Source organism: Trichomycterus rosablanca, chromosome 10, assembly GCF_030014385.1.
Source record: "Trichomycterus rosablanca isolate fTriRos1 chromosome 10, fTriRos1.hap1, whole genome shotgun sequence".
Taxonomy (NCBI): domain Eukaryota; kingdom Metazoa; phylum Chordata; class Actinopteri; order Siluriformes; family Trichomycteridae; genus Trichomycterus; species Trichomycterus rosablanca.
Window position 1 is genome coordinate 32,252,514 of NC_085997.1, and position 19,218 is coordinate 32,271,731.

The 19,218-nt window shown below is 38.7% G+C and overlaps 2 protein-coding genes across 6 annotated transcripts in view; one reads left to right on the plus strand and one right to left on the minus strand.

The window, feature by feature from the left end:
• The first annotated feature begins 43 nt into the window (after positions 1-43).
• Positions 44-10,262, plus strand: dlgap5 (discs, large (Drosophila) homolog-associated protein 5). 3 transcript variants are annotated; one of them, XM_063003171.1, is made up of 20 exons: positions 44-156; positions 1,595-1,827; positions 1,971-2,146; positions 2,228-2,296; positions 2,662-2,695; positions 2,802-2,873; positions 3,596-3,685; positions 3,786-3,863; positions 3,941-3,981; positions 4,083-4,270; positions 5,375-5,938; positions 6,012-6,100; positions 6,200-6,360; positions 6,814-6,915; positions 7,329-7,578; positions 7,705-8,455; positions 9,422-9,470; positions 9,556-9,730; positions 9,841-9,884; positions 10,001-10,262. In XM_063003171.1, exons 2-20 carry the CDS (start codon positions 1,596-1,598, stop codon positions 10,103-10,105), a joined length of 3,270 nt encoding a protein of 1,089 aa, XP_062859241.1. In that variant the 5' UTR covers positions 44-156; position 1,595; the 3' UTR covers positions 10,106-10,262. The 3 variants fall into 3 exon arrangements, with proteins under 3 accessions (XP_062859241.1, XP_062859242.1, XP_062859243.1); XM_063003172.1 differs by having other exon boundaries at positions 3,944-3,981; XM_063003173.1 differs by having other exon boundaries at positions 1,974-2,146.
• rsph10b (radial spoke head 10 homolog B) overlaps positions 10,128-19,218 on the minus strand; it is an 11,939-nt gene continuing 2,848 nt past the window's right edge. The window contains exons 4-20 of one of the 3 annotated variants that reach the window (XM_063003176.1): positions 18,475-18,648; positions 17,313-17,398; positions 17,125-17,230; positions 16,845-17,021; positions 16,615-16,762; positions 16,390-16,514; positions 15,272-15,461; positions 15,018-15,126; positions 14,852-14,928; positions 14,061-14,209; positions 13,845-13,952; positions 13,075-13,251; positions 12,895-12,960; positions 12,758-12,821; positions 12,573-12,671; positions 11,432-11,621; positions 10,128-10,497 (exon numbers count right to left, since the gene is read on the minus strand). In XM_063003176.1, coding sequence (XP_062859246.1) covers positions 10,290-10,497; positions 11,432-11,621; positions 12,573-12,671; positions 12,758-12,821; positions 12,895-12,960; positions 13,075-13,251; positions 13,845-13,952; positions 14,061-14,209; positions 14,852-14,928; positions 15,018-15,126; positions 15,272-15,461; positions 16,390-16,514; positions 16,615-16,762; positions 16,845-17,021; positions 17,125-17,230; positions 17,313-17,398; positions 18,475-18,648 — 2,253 coding nt within the window. In that variant the 3' untranslated portion in view covers positions 10,128-10,289. Of the gene's footprint in view, positions 10,498-11,431; positions 11,622-12,572; positions 12,672-12,757; positions 12,822-12,894; positions 12,961-13,074; positions 13,252-13,844; positions 13,953-14,060; positions 14,210-14,851; positions 14,929-15,017; positions 15,127-15,271; positions 15,462-16,389; positions 16,515-16,614; positions 16,763-16,844; positions 17,022-17,109; positions 17,231-17,312; positions 17,399-18,474; positions 18,649-19,218 lie in introns of all 3 variants that reach the window. The other 2 variants (XM_063003175.1, XM_063003177.1) reach the window with 2 other exon arrangements.

Sequence of the window (19,218 nt, forward strand, 5' to 3'; positions counted from 1 at the left end):
CGCGAGGGTGAGGAATTTTCAAACCCTACCCGCCATAGTAGATCTTAACTGAAGATCTCGGGGAGTCGCCGTCTGTTATTTACGGTGTTTTTAACTTTTTTGGCCGACGGGCCGACAACTAAGGAATTTTAACCCAGATAAAACTGCATATTACAGGTAAGTAATAATAATTAACAAACTGCAACTAATTCCAGAACACACTTTGTAAAACAAACAATCGATATATGGTTGTGTTACTAGTGCGAGTAATGCTAGCTAACTGTAGCATGTAGTTCAAATGAAGTTGAGCTGTTTTTCCGTCTCATATTACATGAATTAAGTAGTGATGTCGAACCTGATAATGCTTCTGTTAGACGTTTATTTAAGAGTTTTAATATCTTGATTGATTTATTAGTTTGCAGCGATCTATTGTGTTTTGTGCTGTTTAAATATAAAACTTAACACTGGTTTTAAGATTAAGCCTGTTACACTTTTGTAAGTTTGACCAAACCTTGATTAAGTAATGCTTGTTCATTTTTAAAACTATTTTGTAACACCTTAATATACATTTTCTGTTAACAGGGGGGAGTTGCAGTAATTGTCCACAAGATATTTAAAAAATAGTTTAATTTCTTTAATTAAACTATTTTTAGCATTTTTAATTTCTTTAAAGACTACATTGTAATTGTCCTATTAAACATCACCTTAACGTTTTCTGAACATTTTAATGATTATCATCTTAGATCAATGTCTTATGTTTTGTTCTTACTCTAATACAAAGAAAAATACAATAAACAGCATCCAGCTGATTGATAGATAGATAGACTGACTGGTTGAATGACAGACAGACACAGACAGACAGATTTTTCTTTCCATCCATCCCATAGGAAAAGTCAATTATTACAGCAGCTCAACATACATTAAAGCAAAAAGTATTAAAAGTACACAAGTATTAAGTACAAATCGAATTTGAATCATATTGAGTAATACATTTCATTTCCTAAGAAATTGCAAATAGTCATAACATGGTTTTACAAGTAATGTTATAAATAATTTGGTTTTTTTTTTTTTTTACAATACCCAGACCTACCTAATTAAACAACATACGAATATTGTATGTAAAGTTAACTAAGTTTCTTTTTTTGCCTTTACAAATGTAAGTAATTGCAGACACAACTGTTCAAATCTATCGCTGTAATACACCGAAATAGTTCCTAAAATTACAAGCAGAGACACATTTGTAAAACATGTAATTATAATGCAAAGAGAGATTGCAATAAATAATATAGCTGCTTTTGTTTGCTCATTTTGCATGACCAGCTTACATACATAGGTGTGAAAATACATGATAAATCTTTTTACTGCTGTTATAGCAATTAAGGGAAAGTGTAATTATTGTGTTTGAGTCACGTTCTAAATTTCTTTGTTCACTTTCACTATGCTTTAATCTAATCAGGGGCATAGTTGGTCCAGAGCCGTGTGGAAACATTGGACACCTAATTATTTTAGGCCATTAGTGATTTACTTACACCTCAAGACAATTTAGATTAGCCAATAAAAACAACCTATTTTTACACCAAGTTTCTAAAAACACTGTACATTTTATTCTATGCAGTATGGATTCTCGCTTTGCACATCTCTACAAGCGAGACAGCAGTGTCTCCATGATACGAGTGAAGATGTCCAGGCGACGCTCTCAAACACAAAAAGAAAACAGAGAGAAAATGCAAAATCTTCGCCGTCACCTGGACCAGCTCCCAGAGCTGGAGCATTCCATGGATGTGTCAGTGCTTGAGAGGTCAGTTTTCTGTGCTCAAGAGACTGGACACAAAGCAAACGGAGAAAAGAGTAAGTCCAACTTTTAATCATTTAAATCCAGCACATCTTCCAAGATCTCACTGTTATTTAATGAAAATGCATAGATTTATTTATGAAGGTTTTGTAGCAAATTACAGTACACTGCACAACAAGTAACACTTTTAACATTTCAGTAGTTAACAGCGCTGTAGAGGAGAGGAAAAAGATGCTTGCACGTTTCAAAGAGAACAAGGCACTGCAGAAGGAGAAAGAAAAACGGGAGAAGAAAGGCACATTTAAGGTTGGCCTCTACCGCCCACAGCCCCTGGGATACCTGTCTCTGAATACTGTTGCACCAAGTGCAGCGAAGGTAAGCTAAGTTTATTTTGCAGATGTATTAAAATGTCGGTAATAATTACAGCTCTTAGTAACTCGCATTCTCTTTTTATAGACCACAGAATTTACTCAGTCTGCCAGAGTGACCCGCTCCACGAAACAGAATCAACAACCACAACCAAAGGTATGTTACTCTCCAGCATTCCAGGAACACGTACACTGTTGGGACTAGATGTAGGTGTACAGTTACACTTTCTGAACAAAGACACTATTGAATTTATACTCCTCTCAGCATTGACATTAAGGTGTTTAAAAATCCCAACAACACTGCTGCACCTGATACACTCATACCAATACAACATACAGTACCATGTTAGTATAATCCACCACCCAAAAACCATCAGGTCAGTGGGGTCTTATGGGGGTATGATGATAAATACACATACCAAATGTATTATTGTTACTATTATATGTATATTATATATTTAAAGAAGTTCTGGGTTGAGTGCATCTAACGTGTCTTTACTCATTTTTAACATTTAAACACAGGTGTCAGTTGAAAGACCGACTACTACAAAGAAGGGTAAGAGATCACATTGTTTTTTTAATCTGCAAATGCTTGTTATTTTATTTAAGGAGTAGCTCTGTAATAACAGCATTCCAAATCTCCATATGTTTTTTCTGATTAGCTGAACTTGCAACCAGCAATAGAACTACCAAGCCATCGGCCACCGTAAACACCAGAGCCAAAACTTCTGCAGGTAACCATCCTGTGTTAAGACTGTAGTTACACTAAAATTGTTATGCTTGTTGTTTTATTTTATTTCATATTCAATAGAGCAGTGGTTCTTAACATTTTTAGTCTGGTTACCACCCCTATTTAAATGAAGTTATAGCAAAAACATGCCCTAATCGACTGTCATGCACAGCTCTATAAGGCAAATGTATTATAAAGAAGAAAACCTGACAGTCATCTTTGTGAAGATCCCACCAAAAATATCTTGGACTTTTTGAAACACCTTAATTTACAACAGTATAATCACTGCAGTAATATAACCATTGTTATATTAAGGAATTTACTTATCCATGAACATAGGTGGGTCTGTTAATATGTAAGTAAATTCCTGAATAGCATTGTTACAGTAACATAATTTTTCATAATTCTATCCAGAACCACTGCCCTACTTCTACTGATCATAAACTGACCTATAAATCACGTAATATTGATACATAATTCAAGTTTTTGTATTTTTAAAGAATGCACACTCACTGAATGATTGAAGGGCATGTAATGTAATTCCATTGCTTTTTAGGCAGAATGGTAAAGTACTGAGTGAGTGTCTGGCACCATCTGCCAGTTAAGTAGTTGAATTGCAAGTCTTTCATAACGTGATAATAGGATAAATTGTATTTATTTATTTATTTTAAATCTCGGTTGTGAAAAATACTGATGAATTATTTGTTTGTGTACGGCCTCTTACAGTTGAACCAGCTCCAGCTTACAGAGCTCCAACTACTCGATCAGCCACAAGAGCTGTAACAGCAGCCAAAGCTGTGGTTAAACCTGCTGCAGGTACTTAAGTTCTCTCTTACTCATCCGAACTGTTTTTTGTTTTTTGTTTTTTTTAAATTTTTTTTGGTTAATGGTTATTTTGGTGTTTACTTATTGCTAGATGTCAAGTCGATCAAAACAAGATCTGCTAACAAGCAACCTGCAGCAGCTCCTTCAGGCAGAGGGAAAACCGTACAAGGTAATGATGGTGAACTATTCCTTCTTTTCTTTGCTTGTACGTTTGTAGAATGTATGATAACCGAATCACTTTCCCAGCAGAAAATGTGGCTGTACTAGCTGAAAAAAAGAACGTGAAGGTAAGCTTTTTTATTAACTGCTTACAGATTAGTTTTGATGTGCAGAGTATAGTGGTTTTGGGGCATTTAGATGATGATTAACAAAGGATGTGTTTTACTAGCCTAGGCAAGAGGTCTGCCCTTCAGTAAAGCCCTCCTCAGTGGAGGAGCAGAAGATTGTGGAGGAAGCAGAAGTGACTCCAGCTTCATTTGCCCCTCAAGGTTTTGTCTTTCAGCCCCCAACTGGTCTGTCAAGCTTCCAGCCTACTCCCCTTTCCCCTCACTCTGCTGGTTCCTTCCTCTCTCCCAGGTACTTTTAATTCCTGTGTCTGTAAATACAGTAACACTGTAACACCATTCTTTCCTTTGTACGAATTGCTATAGCTGTTAAGTGCCCAGAACCGTGCTCATCAGTCGAGGGGGGGGCCATAAGTGCAAAATTGGTCTGATTACTTAAAACAGCAGAACATAAATGTTCCTTTTTCTTCTGATGTAGAATTCTCCTTAGTGTTGGTAATACATGCTTTAAAAATAGTTTAATTAGTTTTCATATGTTTCAAGGTAGAACTTGGTTTTAAACAGGTCATTCAGAAACATTTATGCCTGGTAATACAACAGGTCTCGTTCTTATAAGGTCATTTTTTACACCGCTGGTTTACTACAAAGAAATGCAGCCACACATTGCATTTCTGTCCCTTGTCTTTGACCTCCTCAAGTAGAGGTTACATCCTAAACAGCCTTAAGCTGTTTTGTAAAACAATTATTGTATTTGGCATTCTTTCAGTTCATTTGCATGTTTTACCACAGCTCTATACTGGTTAGGGCCACAGCGGGTCCGGCCCTGAATCACTGGGCGCAATTCAACATAATAGCTTGGACAGTCCATGAGTCCCTGGATCCCAGTGGTAGTGGACCAGCACAATTTACTGCTGCAACACCCAAATGCCGTTTGTCATTCTGTAAAAAAACATCTGTATAAGCTGCAATTAAATCTTCCATCCATACTCACCCAACACATACTTACTAAATACACCAAGGAGAGACAATAAGTACACATGCCTGGAACCATTTCCAGTTGTAATCTACCTCACAATCATAAAAATGAAAATATAAAGTAGCCCAAATTTTAAAGACAAGATAAAATAAGCAGACAAAAACACATAATGCCTATCTTGCCATAAAATGACACACACATGTTAAACATGGCATTTAAATCCAAATAACTAAATAACATCCATACTCACCCCACTTAACACCCCATTGTCTCAGTTGGCTATTTGGCTATACAAATGCTGTTGGGCTAGAAGCATAAACCAGCCTGTTAGATCTGTTCTTCCTCAATCACATCTAAAACCACCTTTTTAATCACTGCTTTCATTTAGAGTTGACTAATTGTTGCTTTTGTCTTCTGCAGCTTTATCTTTGAACACAAGATTATGTCAACCATCCCAAACTCCCCACTGTCTAACTCTTCTGACCCTCCATCATCGCCCCCACGATGCCTTTCTGAACCTTCTGCTGCATTTGCCTCTCCTCCTCCTTCCCAAACTACTTCTGTTATTCCGGACTCATCGTGTGCATTTACAGCCTTGGCTTTACCCGCAGCTTCTGCCTCTGCTTTTCAACCTCCTGCTTCTCCCTCTGCTTCTGTATCCATACCTCCTGCTTCCCCACCACCTACCAATGCATTCTTTTCTGATGTTCTCCCTCCTGGTTCTCCTTCTGCTTCTGTGGCCTCCTCAGAAATCCCAGCTCCTGCTTCAGATTATTCTGTGCTTGCTCCCAAATCTCCTGCCTTAACTTCATCTGCCTTACCAATCTCAACTCCTGCAACTTCAACAGCTCCTGTTGCTCCTTCTTCTGTTTCTGCTGCCTCACCTCCTGCCTCTCCTCCTTCCTCCGTTTCTGCTCCCCCACATCCTGCCTCTCCTTCATCCACTATGCCCTCTGAGCCTCAGCATGATGTCCCCTATTTCAGGTAAGAGAAAGTCCCTCAGTTTTCCTCTTGGCCAAATAAACAGTTTATTAATACACTGCTGTCTGTTCTTCAGGGCAATAATGGCTAGTGAGACAGAAAGGTTGACTGGACTCTCTAAACTATGGGAATCAAGATTTGATGATGACTCCATCCCAGAAGAGAGTAAGTGTTCAGCTTCGTTTGTTTCTCCTGTCTCGTTGAAATGTTGTCTTTATCTGGCAAGTGACTGAACTCAAGCTGTGATCATGTCCTTTGTGGCAGTGAGGGATCGGATGCGCACAGCTGTGGGCCAGGCCAGGCTTTTAATTAAGGAGCGCTTTGACCAGTTTAGTGGACTGGTGGATGACTGTGACCTTGGCAGAGGGGAGAAGATCACAACCTGTACAGACTTGCAGGGCTTCTGGGACATGGTGTACTTTCAGGTAAATGTCTGACAAATCGTCACACCTACATGTGGTGCGTAACTTATGAAACATTAGTGAAGCGTGCATCCTGTCAGCACATTGCTGTATGATACAGTGTGGCATGTTCTCCATGTATCTGTGTGGGGTTCTTCTTGGCAAACTGGTATGTAGGTGAGTGAGTGTGTGGTGCTTTGTGATAGATTGGCACCATATCCAGGGAGTATTTGTACCATGAGATAGGTGCTTTCAAGTGGGTTTTAGGCTCATTGCACCCTGCTTGTATTAAGAGGTTACTGAAAATAAATGAATAAATAAGACTTAAACATATTGAGAAGTCTTTGATCTACAACAAACCAGCAAGGCATATCAAAGTGTTTTCTGTCTGATAACTGCAAAGTCCATGGGAACACAGCCCAGAAAAGTAAATGCTGTAGGTAAAGCAATTCTGTTTGCTTTTTCCTCTTGTTGTAGGTGGAAGATGTTTATAAGAAGTTTAATGCCCTGAAAGAAGCAGAAGCCAGGGGATGGCAAGAGGAAACTGCTAAGGTCATCAGACAGAAAAAGGTGGTTAAGGTATGTAAATCAACCTCTAACTTTCTAACATACTTGTGTGCTTACATACAGTAGATGTCTGCTTTATTCTAGTCATGTATTCAGAAATATTTAGATTTAAAGCAATGTGGTAGCTGTATATCATTAGAAATGCAATAAAATAATTAGTCCAGAATCTAACCAGTGTAGTAGCCTCATATAATCTCCAGATTTTACCTGAAAGCTCTAATGTATTCCCTGCCACTTGGTCCCCAACTTCTTAATTCACCCTCCTTGAATTTGAAAATCTCTGTCCCTTTATGGGTGTATCGACTTGATTTGTGACGTGTTGTTGGTCAGTTTGAATGACAAAATAAAGAATCTTTAATTGATAAGTTATTAGCAATCGTCAAAACCCATTGTTAATAATTACATATACTATGTGTTTATTACAGAAGCCCCCTGTAGCCGGAGGTAAGACTGGAGGGGGTGCAGGGGCCAGCGCTGCTGCAAAAAGTCGTCTGGCTGCGGTGAAGGCTGCTATGAAGGCCAAAAAGGCTGCGGCAGAGAAAGAGGCTGCAGCCCCAGACACAGCTCCGGATGAATCGACTCCTGCTTCAGTTGCCCCAGCAAGCACTGTGGTGGCGCAGACTGTGGTGTTTCATGGAGGCTTTTTCCAGGTGGAGAGTCCAGTCAAAGTAGTTGGTATGAGTCAGTTTTTAATGTCTGGTCTTCAAATTAATGATCTAAAATGATTTGTACTGGCAGTTAAAATCACTGAATGAGGAAGTTTTAATGTCCACTGTAAATAACGAAAGGCGCTTACCCTAGATGCTGTAAGAAGATCAACTCGACAGAGTGTAGCTTCAATGTCCAGATTCAGCACACCAGGCAAGCAGCGGCGAGTCCCTGCAGTCTCACATTCTCCTTTTCCTAATCCCACATTAATCCCTGGTGCACCTCACACCCCTGCATCTCTTGCCCGTACCCCTCAGCGTCCCGCTGATCCGTTTCCCTGCTCCCCCAAACCCCTTCATTTCAGCCCTGATCAACACAGACCTGCCACTTGCACCTCTCCTAACAGAACCACTCATACAGAACCATGCCAATCTAGCCATGACACACGTCTCACCCTTCCTGATCATGCCCAGTCAGACCACATGGATATGTCAAGCGATGATCCGATGAAGCAGTCAGAAGAGATCAAGCCGGACAGTTCTCACTGCCAGTCAGAGGAGGAACTTGCACTCCCATTTCTCCTCCCTGAGCAGTCAGACAACACAACAGAACCTGAGGAAAATGTTTCAGAGTGCAGCTCAGAAGTGCCTGCGTTGTCCCACATGCAAGCACAAGAGATTGGGTTTCCCGAAATGACCAGGGTCAGTCCAGCAGCTTCCCCTGTGAGAGCTCCAACGCTCAGTTTCAACCACTTTTCATCACCGTCCACATCTCCACAAGTGGAGAGCATGGAGACTTGCGATTATGTCCCTTCTTCCCCCTCTATCATGTCCACCGTGCCTCAGCAAGTCCATGACCTGCCTTCACCTCCCTCTGACGCTGCCGACACCTGCATCAGTGAGAGGTAAGCTACACTAGTAAACCAGTTATAGACAGAGGGCATATAAGCAAGATATGGTCTTTCCAGAGCACATACAATACTAGAATCCTGTTTATCCTAAAATGTTAGCCCACTACCACCGAGATCCAGGGTTAGAATCCCCAGTGGTACTACTGGCCTGTTAGGGGGGGGATACATTGTGTAATGTATTAGCTTTAAGTCCAAAGGGCGTTATTGCGGTGATTCTGGAGAAACCGGACCCCCCACATGCCAGACAAAGATAAAGCTGTGGTAAACTGTGTAAAATCTGTCTCTGTTTATATGGATTTTACCCCTCCCCTCAGAGACATGCCAGTAGGTGAATTGCCTTCGTTTTGTTGCCCTAGGTGTGTGTGTGTAAGCAAGTGTTATGACGAGATGGAATGGTGCCTTGTACAGGGACCTACTGTGAGCATGAACAAAATGATGTTATTGATGTGGATGAATAAATAGTTATTTAATTATTTTTTGCCCCCCACAAACACTAATTACACACAAGTAAAGAAAGCAAATTGACCCCCTACCTGTTTAAAGAATCTATTTTACAGCCATGATAATAGCTATAGCAGCTGACATGGTGTTAAGAATTAAATAAACAAACAAAACATTTAGGCCTACTGTAGTGAATAAAAAACCCAACAGCCTTGGTTGGTGATATTTGTGCTGATGATAATGGCAGATTTGAATTCTACAGAGTTGTGGTTCTATTTTTACCTATTTCCAATTCCCCATGGCTGTGAGAGTCACTCTGGACTTACAGCTTTATAATCTTTCATAATTAATGTTTTTTTTTTAATTGGATTTAATTATGGGCACAAGGGTGGAGCAGTGGTATTTCTGACTTGTGTTTCCCAGTGAGAACGGACCCACCGTGACTTTGACCAGGATAAAGCGGTTGATATAAATGAAATGGAAAAGGAATCTTTTACATGGCTTTGCTTTGCTTTACAGATCTACTGTGTGTGCAGAACCTGAAGTGGCACAAAATCAAGGAACAGAGGTGATAAGAACAGTTATGACTTATAAAAAAATTTCCAAGAATAATCAGTGCAGCGTATTAATCATGCTTTTTTCCCTCTCCATAGAGTAATGCAGGTTTGGATTTTGAGTGGTATTTGCAGCCCACAGCCTGCTGCAGCTTGTCTCCAGCGCAGAGCACGACAGTGGACAGGTTTTCACTGGGGCTAGCAGACGCTGAAATGGAGAGCCCTGTTTCTCAGGCAGAGGAAACTGTTCAGGATGTTCTGATGACTCCTACAGGTAGCCTTTGTGTTTGTTATTAATGGTCACATGTTTGGTGTTTCAGAGGTGATTTATATTCTTGGTTTTTGGCACTCACTTCTTTTCCCCCCTCACACCCTTTACTTTAGCCCCTCCCAGAATGGCACCTCTCATCTCTTCCTGGAATGAACAGGTGGATTTGACCTCTCCTTTTGTCTCTTAATTCCTTAAATGGCATTATGGAACTCATTTTAAGGTCATGTTGTCTAATCGATGTAGTGTACAACTGACCTGTTTCTTGTTTTCCAGCTGATGGACAACCCGCTGCTGTTCACCCCCCAGAAGATGGCGAGAGTAAGACAGTCAGTGTGTGAGAAGGACCTCATGATGTTCACGCCTCCCTCCAGTAAATAATTCATCCAGACATAGAAGGAGATATTTGTGTATGGTTTTATTTACTCTTAATTGTGCTTTTAACAGTTAGACTGCTGTTAAATGCATGTGGTTACTTGATGTATGTATAGCTTGCTGAGTATAAATTTTGATAACCTATTAAAACAAACGTGTCTGATTTGGATTTTTTGGGGACATTTCACTGTTATTTTTTCTTCTTCTTGCTCTGCTTTTCTTGCTTTTTCTTGGTGGCTGACTGTGTCTGAGCCACAGAGGATGTGGAGGTCACAGAGCTGGTGAGAGCAGGGGGTGAATGACTCGATTCACAATCTGGAATATCAACGTTCCTTTCTGCTTCCAAACTGTCTTCCTTGAATGTTTCTTTATTCTCTGCCTCCTGCTGCTCTCTCAGTCTGAAACAGACACAATAAATTATTGCTTCTTTCCCCCCTTTATACTGACAAGTCTGTAAATGCAAATCTATCTGCAATTATGATTCTGTGGTGTTCTAATGAAACATATAAAGATGACTAAAGAAAAAAGGAAAATCTTCCCACTTAATTATGATGAGATTGCATGTCAGGTAAAGGACCCAAGGCAATGGCAATCATTAATCTTAAAAGTCGATGCACAGGTGGACACAGAATTTTAAGACACTTTTCTCATTCTATTGGCTGATAAGTTTGATAATGTTAGAACATTTTAGGATGACGATGATGCTTCTTGCCACAGAAAAAGTATTAAAGCTTTTCCTCAGGAAAGACATTTTAACTATCATGGCCAGCAAACAGTCTGGATCTCAATCTGATCACATTAATCCATGCTGAACTGTTACTTGAGAGGGCACCAGCTTAAGTTTGATAATGTTAGAACATTTTAGGATGACGATGATGCTTCTTGCCACAGAAAAAGTATTAAAGCTTTTCCTCAGGAAAGACATTTTAACTATCATGGCCAGCAAACAGTCTGGATCTCAATCTGATCACATTAATCCATGCTGAACTGTTACTTGAGAGGGCACCAGCTTAACATAGAATATCATTTTTTATTTGTGAGGTCCATGCCTCAGAGAATTAAGGCTGCCATCCAAGTCAGATGAGGACAACAAAGCACTCATGCCCTTTTCTGCTACCTGAATTGGAAAAAGACATGTTATTAGTAAACAAAATTATAGTTCATTTGTTTGAGGTATGTTTTACCATGCCAGAATGTTCAGCTGGTAAACAAGACTAGCTTCTGTCATTTATTTGTTCATTTGCTACAAAGTAAACTTCCCCCAAGGTTGGTGATCCCATAATACTCGCAAAGGGTTGTAAATGGAATTAAAGATATTTAATAATGGAGTACCTGGCATCCTCCTTGGCCTTTTCCAGAGCAATTCTATTTTTTGTGATCTGCCTTAGCTGTTCATCCTGCATCTCGTCTTTCAGCAGCAGGTTTTGTTCATATGCAGGAAAGAATGTATGTATGAAGAACTGGTGAATGGTGTGAATCCAGTCTTCAAGCTCCCCTTCAGGCCCAGCAACTCCAGCTACTTCTGAACAATGACAGAAATGGATGTGCACGGAATAGCTGTGACTTATGAGCTTACAATTTAACATGTTCATTTAGTGAGTTAACCTAATATAAGAATCTTTATAATACATGCCCAAACATAATGTTAAATACTGGGCAAGGATAAACCACCAGAGGCAATGCCATTACATTATGTTTGTTTGTATTCTGGGATTTCTTTTGTTCCAGATAAACCCAGAGATCTAACTGTCTAGGTTTAAAAAAAAAAGCTTTTGTTTAAAAAATGGTAAGCAGTGAAAAAGATAAAAGATAAAACAATAATTTGTTGATCCTGCCACCTAGCGACAGTGGAATCAAGTTCCAGCATTTAAAAAAAAGTTGGAAAGTTGGCCTTGAGAAGATATTTAAAATATTCACAGGAAACGTCAAATATTTGGGCAACCCATAAATTTAAAGGGAAGGGTTTTAGAATTACATGCCTCACAGAACACTCACAATTGTTGCTAGTGGGATTGTGATTCACTTAAAATGGCAACAACAAAATAAATGACAATGAATGGGTGATGAACAAAACACCACATGAAACTGCTTGATCACATTTACAAATTAAGCTGCATGGGTGAGATCTAATGGACTGATTGCAAAGCAATGTGGGGCAGTTCCAAAAGGTTGAATGACTTATCTAAATCACAAAAACTGAAGAGTCTGAAAGTGGAACAGTCTCAAAAGTCGTGGTACTGCATGCCACCTATGGATGAAAGGCATCAGAACGTTAATAAATAGAGCACAAGTGAAAATAGCTTACTGACAGCCTCTATGAACCATGTGACTCATAGCAGGCATGCAGTTTGGAAACCTTTTATATGAATGGTCAGTGCAGTGGGAATTTGGAAATGCATTACATACATTAAAAGCTTAGTTGCAGTTCTTTACATATTAAAGCTATTTTTTTTATCTAATACTGGATTTATACCTGTGTTTATGGGCTGTTGGCTCACTTCTGTGACGTATGCACAGTCTATAGTATCTTTATTTAACTCCATCTTGCACCCAGCTTGATCATTTCCCATATCTAATATATAATACAGCAACAAATCCATTATATATGGTTTTTATCGACTTATATCGAAGTATATTAAAGCAGTTTATCTAAAGTACCTTCAGAACTTTTCTGAAGTTCCTCAGTTGGTGCTGACAATGTTGTGTCTTTAGATTTGACAGCCTACATGGAGACACTCATTAGTCGTCTTCTCTGCAAACATTAGAAGCTGATGCAATAGTAGAACAGAACAAACCTCAAGGGATTTCACACTTGTAGCAGAAGACGAGAATGAGTTCAGAGACTCCACTACTGATTCATACTGCCAAAAAACAGAACTGAGTATGTTTAAATGATGTAATTTAGACAAAAACAAACAATACAGAATGATTGGATTTTCTGATGCTTTTCTGTTTTTATGTACACCTGCACATACCTGAGGTGATGCTAACTGGCTAGGAAAAGGACTGGCTTTCATTTCATTTGTTGATGTCCTTATGGTTTCATCTGGGTCACTCAGCTCGCTCTGGCTGTGTTCAGCAGTTTTCACTAGATGTGTTTTCTTCACCTCTGCACAACCCAGCAGAGCCTCAAAGAACTCAAGAAAAGTGATCTGCAACACAATTGTAATATGAAGCATAATTTAATAATATGCTACAAAGTGTGACAAAGTGTATTGCACTAATTAGGCATACTTTTTTAGTAATCCAGGGTTTGGTTTGAAACATAGACCATTTCTGTTGCTGCTATTTAACTGTATTTTTTTAGTTTTGCATTGTCTTCTAATTAAAATTGTAATTATGTTTGATCCTGTCATAGTAAGACTTTATTTCCATTTACCATTCAGCTAAAATTCCATCAAATTTCTTAAGTTAAACTTAATGAATGTTTATTTATTTATTGGAATTTTAATGTCATGTTTTATACTTTGGTTCCATGACAGGACAGTTAGTTGCCACTAGTTTTGCCACAAATTTTAAATATTCAATTTACCTAACCAGAATTTAGGAAACCGGAGCTCCCAGAGGAAACCCACACAGAAACAGGGAGATCATGCAAACTCCACACAAAAAAGACCCGGGCCGCTCCACCTGGGAATCAAACCCAGGACTTTGGGTCCCACTGAACCACCATGTCACCCTTAAACTTTATTAATCTTTAAAGTCTCTCAATGTATTTGTACAAATGTGAAACAGAAATTACAACCTCCAGATCCAGGTTACTGTGAGTGGGATTGTAGATCACAGGGTTCTCTAGAGAGAGGATCTCCAGGACTCTTGCTGAGGTTAATTTACAGTCCAACAGACCAAAATCCTGTACATGCAAACCAATCGCATAAACACACATGAATGCATTATTGCAAATAAAATGGAACATTTTTTTTATCTAAACATCTGGAGTATTATAATAGAGGTCTTTTACCTTTAACATCCAAATAAACTGCCGGGCAGTCATAGTTTTATCAGAGAAGGCAGCTGAATTTGCTTTTGAGAAGGCCTGGTATATCTCCCAACATCTGTCAATATAGTTCCTGCCAATCACAGCACGGCAAGGGTGGCAGAAAAGAGGCCCTGTGTTTACAATAAAACTTATTAGATTTTTAATTGCCTACATAAGAAAAGTGAAAATAAGATAGAAAAATAGAATTCTGAATTCTGAGTTTTTTTTCTGTCTTCATTAACTGCTTTTTTCTCTCAGTATCACCAGTTTTACCAGGAGACACTGGGCGCAAGGCAGGAATACCCTGGACAGGGCACCAATCTATCACAGGGCTTCGGTCATAATCCCCCTTTCAGACATAGCCAATGTCTGTGTAAACACCCGGCCAGTCAATAGAACTGCTGAGATCCGAAGCTGAAGCAGACGAAAAAAAAAGCAAAGAGTGCGGCACAGTGGGTAGCACTGTCAGCTTACAACAGGAAGGGTCTGTGTTAAGTTCCCCAGCCGGGTGACAAGGATTCTTTCTGTGTGAAATTTGCATGTTCTCCCAGTCCAAAGTCCAAAGACATGCAGTCAGGTTAATTGGCGCTATTAAGGATTCAGAAAATTGCCCTAAATGTGAGTGTGTGTGTGTGTGTGTGTGTGTGTGTGTGTGTGTGTGTGTGCACGTCTGCCCTATAATGGAATGAATTAATGAAACAAACAAAAAAACATTAGGACACAAAAATAAACATCATATAATGCATTTATGTTACTATTGAGTAACTCATTACCTTTTACATTCTTGCCGTTGGGAATTATATGCGTCATGAGCTTGGTAAAGCAGTCTGCAACTACACTGTTTGAAGACCTGAAGCATATGAAGAATATCAATTTCATCCTGAAATCATAACATTTTTAAAGTGCTCAAGTATCCTGTAATGAAAATGCAACACTTACTCAAAGTCTCTGTGGTAAATATGGTATGCTACTATAACAATATAACTAATCCACTTCCTTAGTAATATTGTACCAAAAGGTGAATGAACCTCATCTGGAGAAATATCTTCTATATTAGGGCAAAGAAACAGACATTAATAATCTTTTTTAAGTTTTTAGTTTATTTACACACAACTACCAACAGATAAATGCTATGCTATGAAGGGGATTTACGCCTCCAGAATGAAAGAAATCAAGCTAAGCTATGCATTTACCATCGATAAGGCGGTCCATCTGTGCCAGGGTAATTCCATGCAGGTGGATGTTAGAGTCTTTAAGAAAGCGCCAGAACTGCAGGCGACTGAGCAGGAAAGTGTTGTCTGGAGAAGGATCCTGCCCCAGGCGGCTGTACAGACTGTACAACGTCCTCAGCAAAGTAACATGTCTCAGTAAGGTAAATTCAACCTAACACACAAGCACACTGAATGTTATTTTAGTTACAATACAGCAAGTCAAAGCCTACTGCTGAAGATTGTGGAGAACAGCATGATAGTATTACAGTTATGAATGTTGGTGGCAAAAATACAAATACAGTTGCAATTAAAATGATTCCCTCCATACGGCAAATCAGGTTTATTAGCAAAATGTACAAACTTTCAGGTGTTTGCAATGAACAAATCAAACAATTTTATTAACTCAACACAACTAATATAACAAGTGATGTTTTCCAAATTCAACACAAAATGCCACTTTTAATGACTACTGCAGTCTAACAACTTTTTAAACCTCTGTTAGAACAGGATATTTTATAAAGGAGGGAGTTTAAATAGATGGAGATAACAGGTGTACATGAAAATGTGAGCCTATGTCCAAGCTTAGTGTAATTTTAATGAGAGCAGGGACCAAAGAGAATTATTTACAAGCAGAACCAAGTTATTAATTAGGGGTGTTGGGGTTGTTTGACATTCAGAGGGGGAGACAGGTTCTGTGGTTATCTGTTACTGAAATAAATACCTCTGTTGTAACACAAAGGTCAGAGAAGAAGGACAAATTACCAAAAGTTTATGGACACCTTAATATTTTACCTAACACCCTCTAAACAAAATAATTCAGAGGAGCTATGTGCTGTTTGCACATATCCAACAAGCCATTTAACAAATACCAGAATGAAGTTGAGCAGCTACTATGGCATCCCCAGTCACCAGATTTTAACACCTCTTCTCATACCCTAAGGAACTGAAAGTTTTTAAAGTAATGTTTTAACAGCAGCTTCAAATCAATTGACACTCCAACAGCTTTAGAGGTTCCCTGATAGTAACACATTGTTATGGGGTACATTATTTACCTCTTGTATGTGTTTAAACACTGATATATAATAAAATGATTTTCTGACCTGTCTAAGCTCCTGGTCTCTTTGCACTTTGGACATTTGGTTGAACAAAATCCCTATGTCTAAAGTTATGTCCTCTCCAAGTAGTGAGGTGCTACTGTAGTTTTCCCTTTTTTTGGGTAAGTCACCTAGTGCACACAAACACAACATATAGGATAAGATGCATTTATACTGATTAGTGGCAAATAATCAGTGTCACAAATTTCATGAAGAGGGAATAAAACCTACTGTTTAGAGGAGGTGGTGAGCAAGTTTTCATGGGACTGAGATCAGGTCCCGAGTTTGCACCATCACATGAGAATGCTCCCAAATCAGCCATGCGATCATCAATAAATGCTCCCTCATATGAGCAACCGTTCTTGAACACAAACTTTCCCTAAAACAAAACATCTTAATTAATGCCATGTCACAAAGAACAACCTTCATGCTGTTTTGGGCACAAAACAGACAAAATGTACCTGCCCATGCTTTCTGTTGTGTTTCCAAGATCCAGAGTAAACTGCCCCACTTGCATAGAAAAAAGTTCCCTGTCCGTGACGCAGCCCTTGATCAAATTCTCCTTTATACTCATTCCTCAAAGGGTACTGAGAGCCAGGGACTCGCCTCAGGAACCATGTATGAGTCCCATGCCCATGCTGTAGAGAAAATGTGCATCTACGTCTGAGTTTTTAACAGTGAATACAGTAAACTGTCCAAGACCGGAACTCAGAATGATAAACAGACCTGGACACCATTTACCCACTGTCCACTGTACTGCTGACCCAACTGAATCCATTTCATTGTTCCTTCCCCATGTCTGACATTGTTCTTCCATTGACCTTGATAGATGTTTCCAGATGGATAACTGTGATAAAACAGTGTATCTATATTGTTTGTATGCAGAAGGCTACTATTTAACTGATTAAACTGTGGGAGTCAGCACATACCAGCGAATTCCGGTTCCCTCTATTTGATTGTCTTTCCAATCACCATCATACCAGGATGTGACATCTGGATTGTAATATATTGTCCCCTATGACAGTTAAATAATCTATTAAATGAAGAACATTCATTCTTGTCATGGCAGTTAAATAAAGAGTTGTGAACCATTTGTAATAACCCATATTTCTAAATTATTTATTCATAAAATGTGGTCTGATGAACAACTATACCTTGATAGATGTTGGTGTTTGCACCTTTAGCTCAGAGCTTGACGCCCATTTTTCCCAAAAAACAAACTGAAGTTTGGACCCATCTGATGTTTCCACTGTCTTTCAGACCGTCTGAGATTAGCTTAAGTTCATAAAGCTCTGCATTGTTTCTGCATAGAATTTATGTAAGGCTTGCTCTATGCAATATAGAGTTTCAGGTGGCATTTCTTGATGTAGCAGCAGACTGGGTTAATTGACAATGGTTTTCGGAAGTCATTCTGATCTTACGTGTCTGTATTTATCACAGTAGTATGAGATTTTCAATTCAAAAGTGGTTTCTGGCCTTGCCATACCAAAACTGAGATTTTTCACAATATTATGCATGGTAGATGGTGAAAGCCTACACTATTTGCAATCTTGCATGTGCAAGTGACAGTTCTCTCAAAGATCTCTCTGAAAAGACTGAAACTTTAGTGGATCCTCCTTTAATACCCAGTCATGGTCCCTCACCTGTTACTAATTCACCTGCTTATTGTAAAATGTTTCAAAATGGTGTAAGAGAGAGAGACAAAAACTCTCTTATTTTACCTGTTTTAATTTGTGTGATTCATGCATTAAATTTGGTTGGCATTCAGGTAATCAGATAGGTCCACAAAAACTTTTTTTTTTTTTTTTTTTTTTGTTAAATGAAGGTTTAAGATAATTAAGAATTAACAGATAATTCTTTTTATTGCATTTCACAAAATATCTTTTTCATAATGTGGTTTGTATGTGTTCAACTAGGACTTAAAAAGTAAAATTAAGTTTGTGTTTTATGACTTTTATGACTTAAATGGGGAATAAACCATATTTCATTATTAATTAAAGCAGAAATCCAGGTCATTCCAAAGAGTTCACAAACACTCACGTTTGGTCATTTTTAATTTAATTAATAATCTTAACTTTTTCAGTCACATACCTTTCCATGCCTTTTGCCTTGGTGCCACTGCCCTCTGTATATAGTGGAGGTTTTGGCACATTTGTAAGTTCCCGTACCATGACGAAGACTATTATATACTTCTCCCTCATAAGTGCTGCCATCTAAAAAGGTGTACACCCCGTGTCCCATGGGAGCATTTAATGCAAACTCTCCCTGTCAAATGCAATAAATTTAGTATGTTAGTAATAAGTAATCATCAAAGAAATCATAAAAGACCATGCTATCTGAGACGAAGGATGTAATTGGTCAGTTATTGAATTTGGCAGCTTGGGGGGCACATATATTATTTAAAAAAGTAAAAACAGTCACTAACTTTATGTTCCTTGGAAAAAACATTTACTAGCTCATTTGATATGAGAGATGTAGTTATTGTATGTGAACTGGCAAGGTTTAAAAGAGCACAAACAAGACTATTTCTAATCAACTGGAACATTAATTGCAAACCTGTCTTTTTTTGTCCAACAACAATACCTAACTTTAGAAATGCTCTTTGACTCCAACATCTTGTGGAAAGTCTTACCATAAAAATGAAGGCTATTATAACTGCATAGGGGATTGAGCAAATTCATATTAATGCCAATAATTTGAAATGGTACATCCAACAAGCTCAAGATCAGATGTACTAACTAATAACTAATTGTTATGCAAATTGTTTTATTACTTGTACAATGGGGCTGAGAAATAGCTCAATTCAAGGTCACTGCAAAGTTGTACCCCATAATC

What these genes read in the sequence shown, in the direction of transcription:
- dlgap5 (XM_063003171.1), top strand. Translation starts at nt 1,596, where the DNA reads ATGGATTCTCGCTTTGCACATCTCTACAAGCGAGACAGCAGTGTCTCC. An exon ending in CAGAGGGAAAACCGTACAAG is followed by an intron (nt 3,864 to 3,940) that starts GTAATGATGGTG and finishes TCACTTTCCCAG; the next exon opens with CAGAAAATGTGGCTGTACTA. An exon ending in TCTCTTCCTGGAATGAACAG is followed by an intron (nt 9,885 to 10,000) that starts GTGGATTTGACC and finishes CTTGTTTTCCAG; the next exon opens with CTGATGGACAACCCGCTGCT.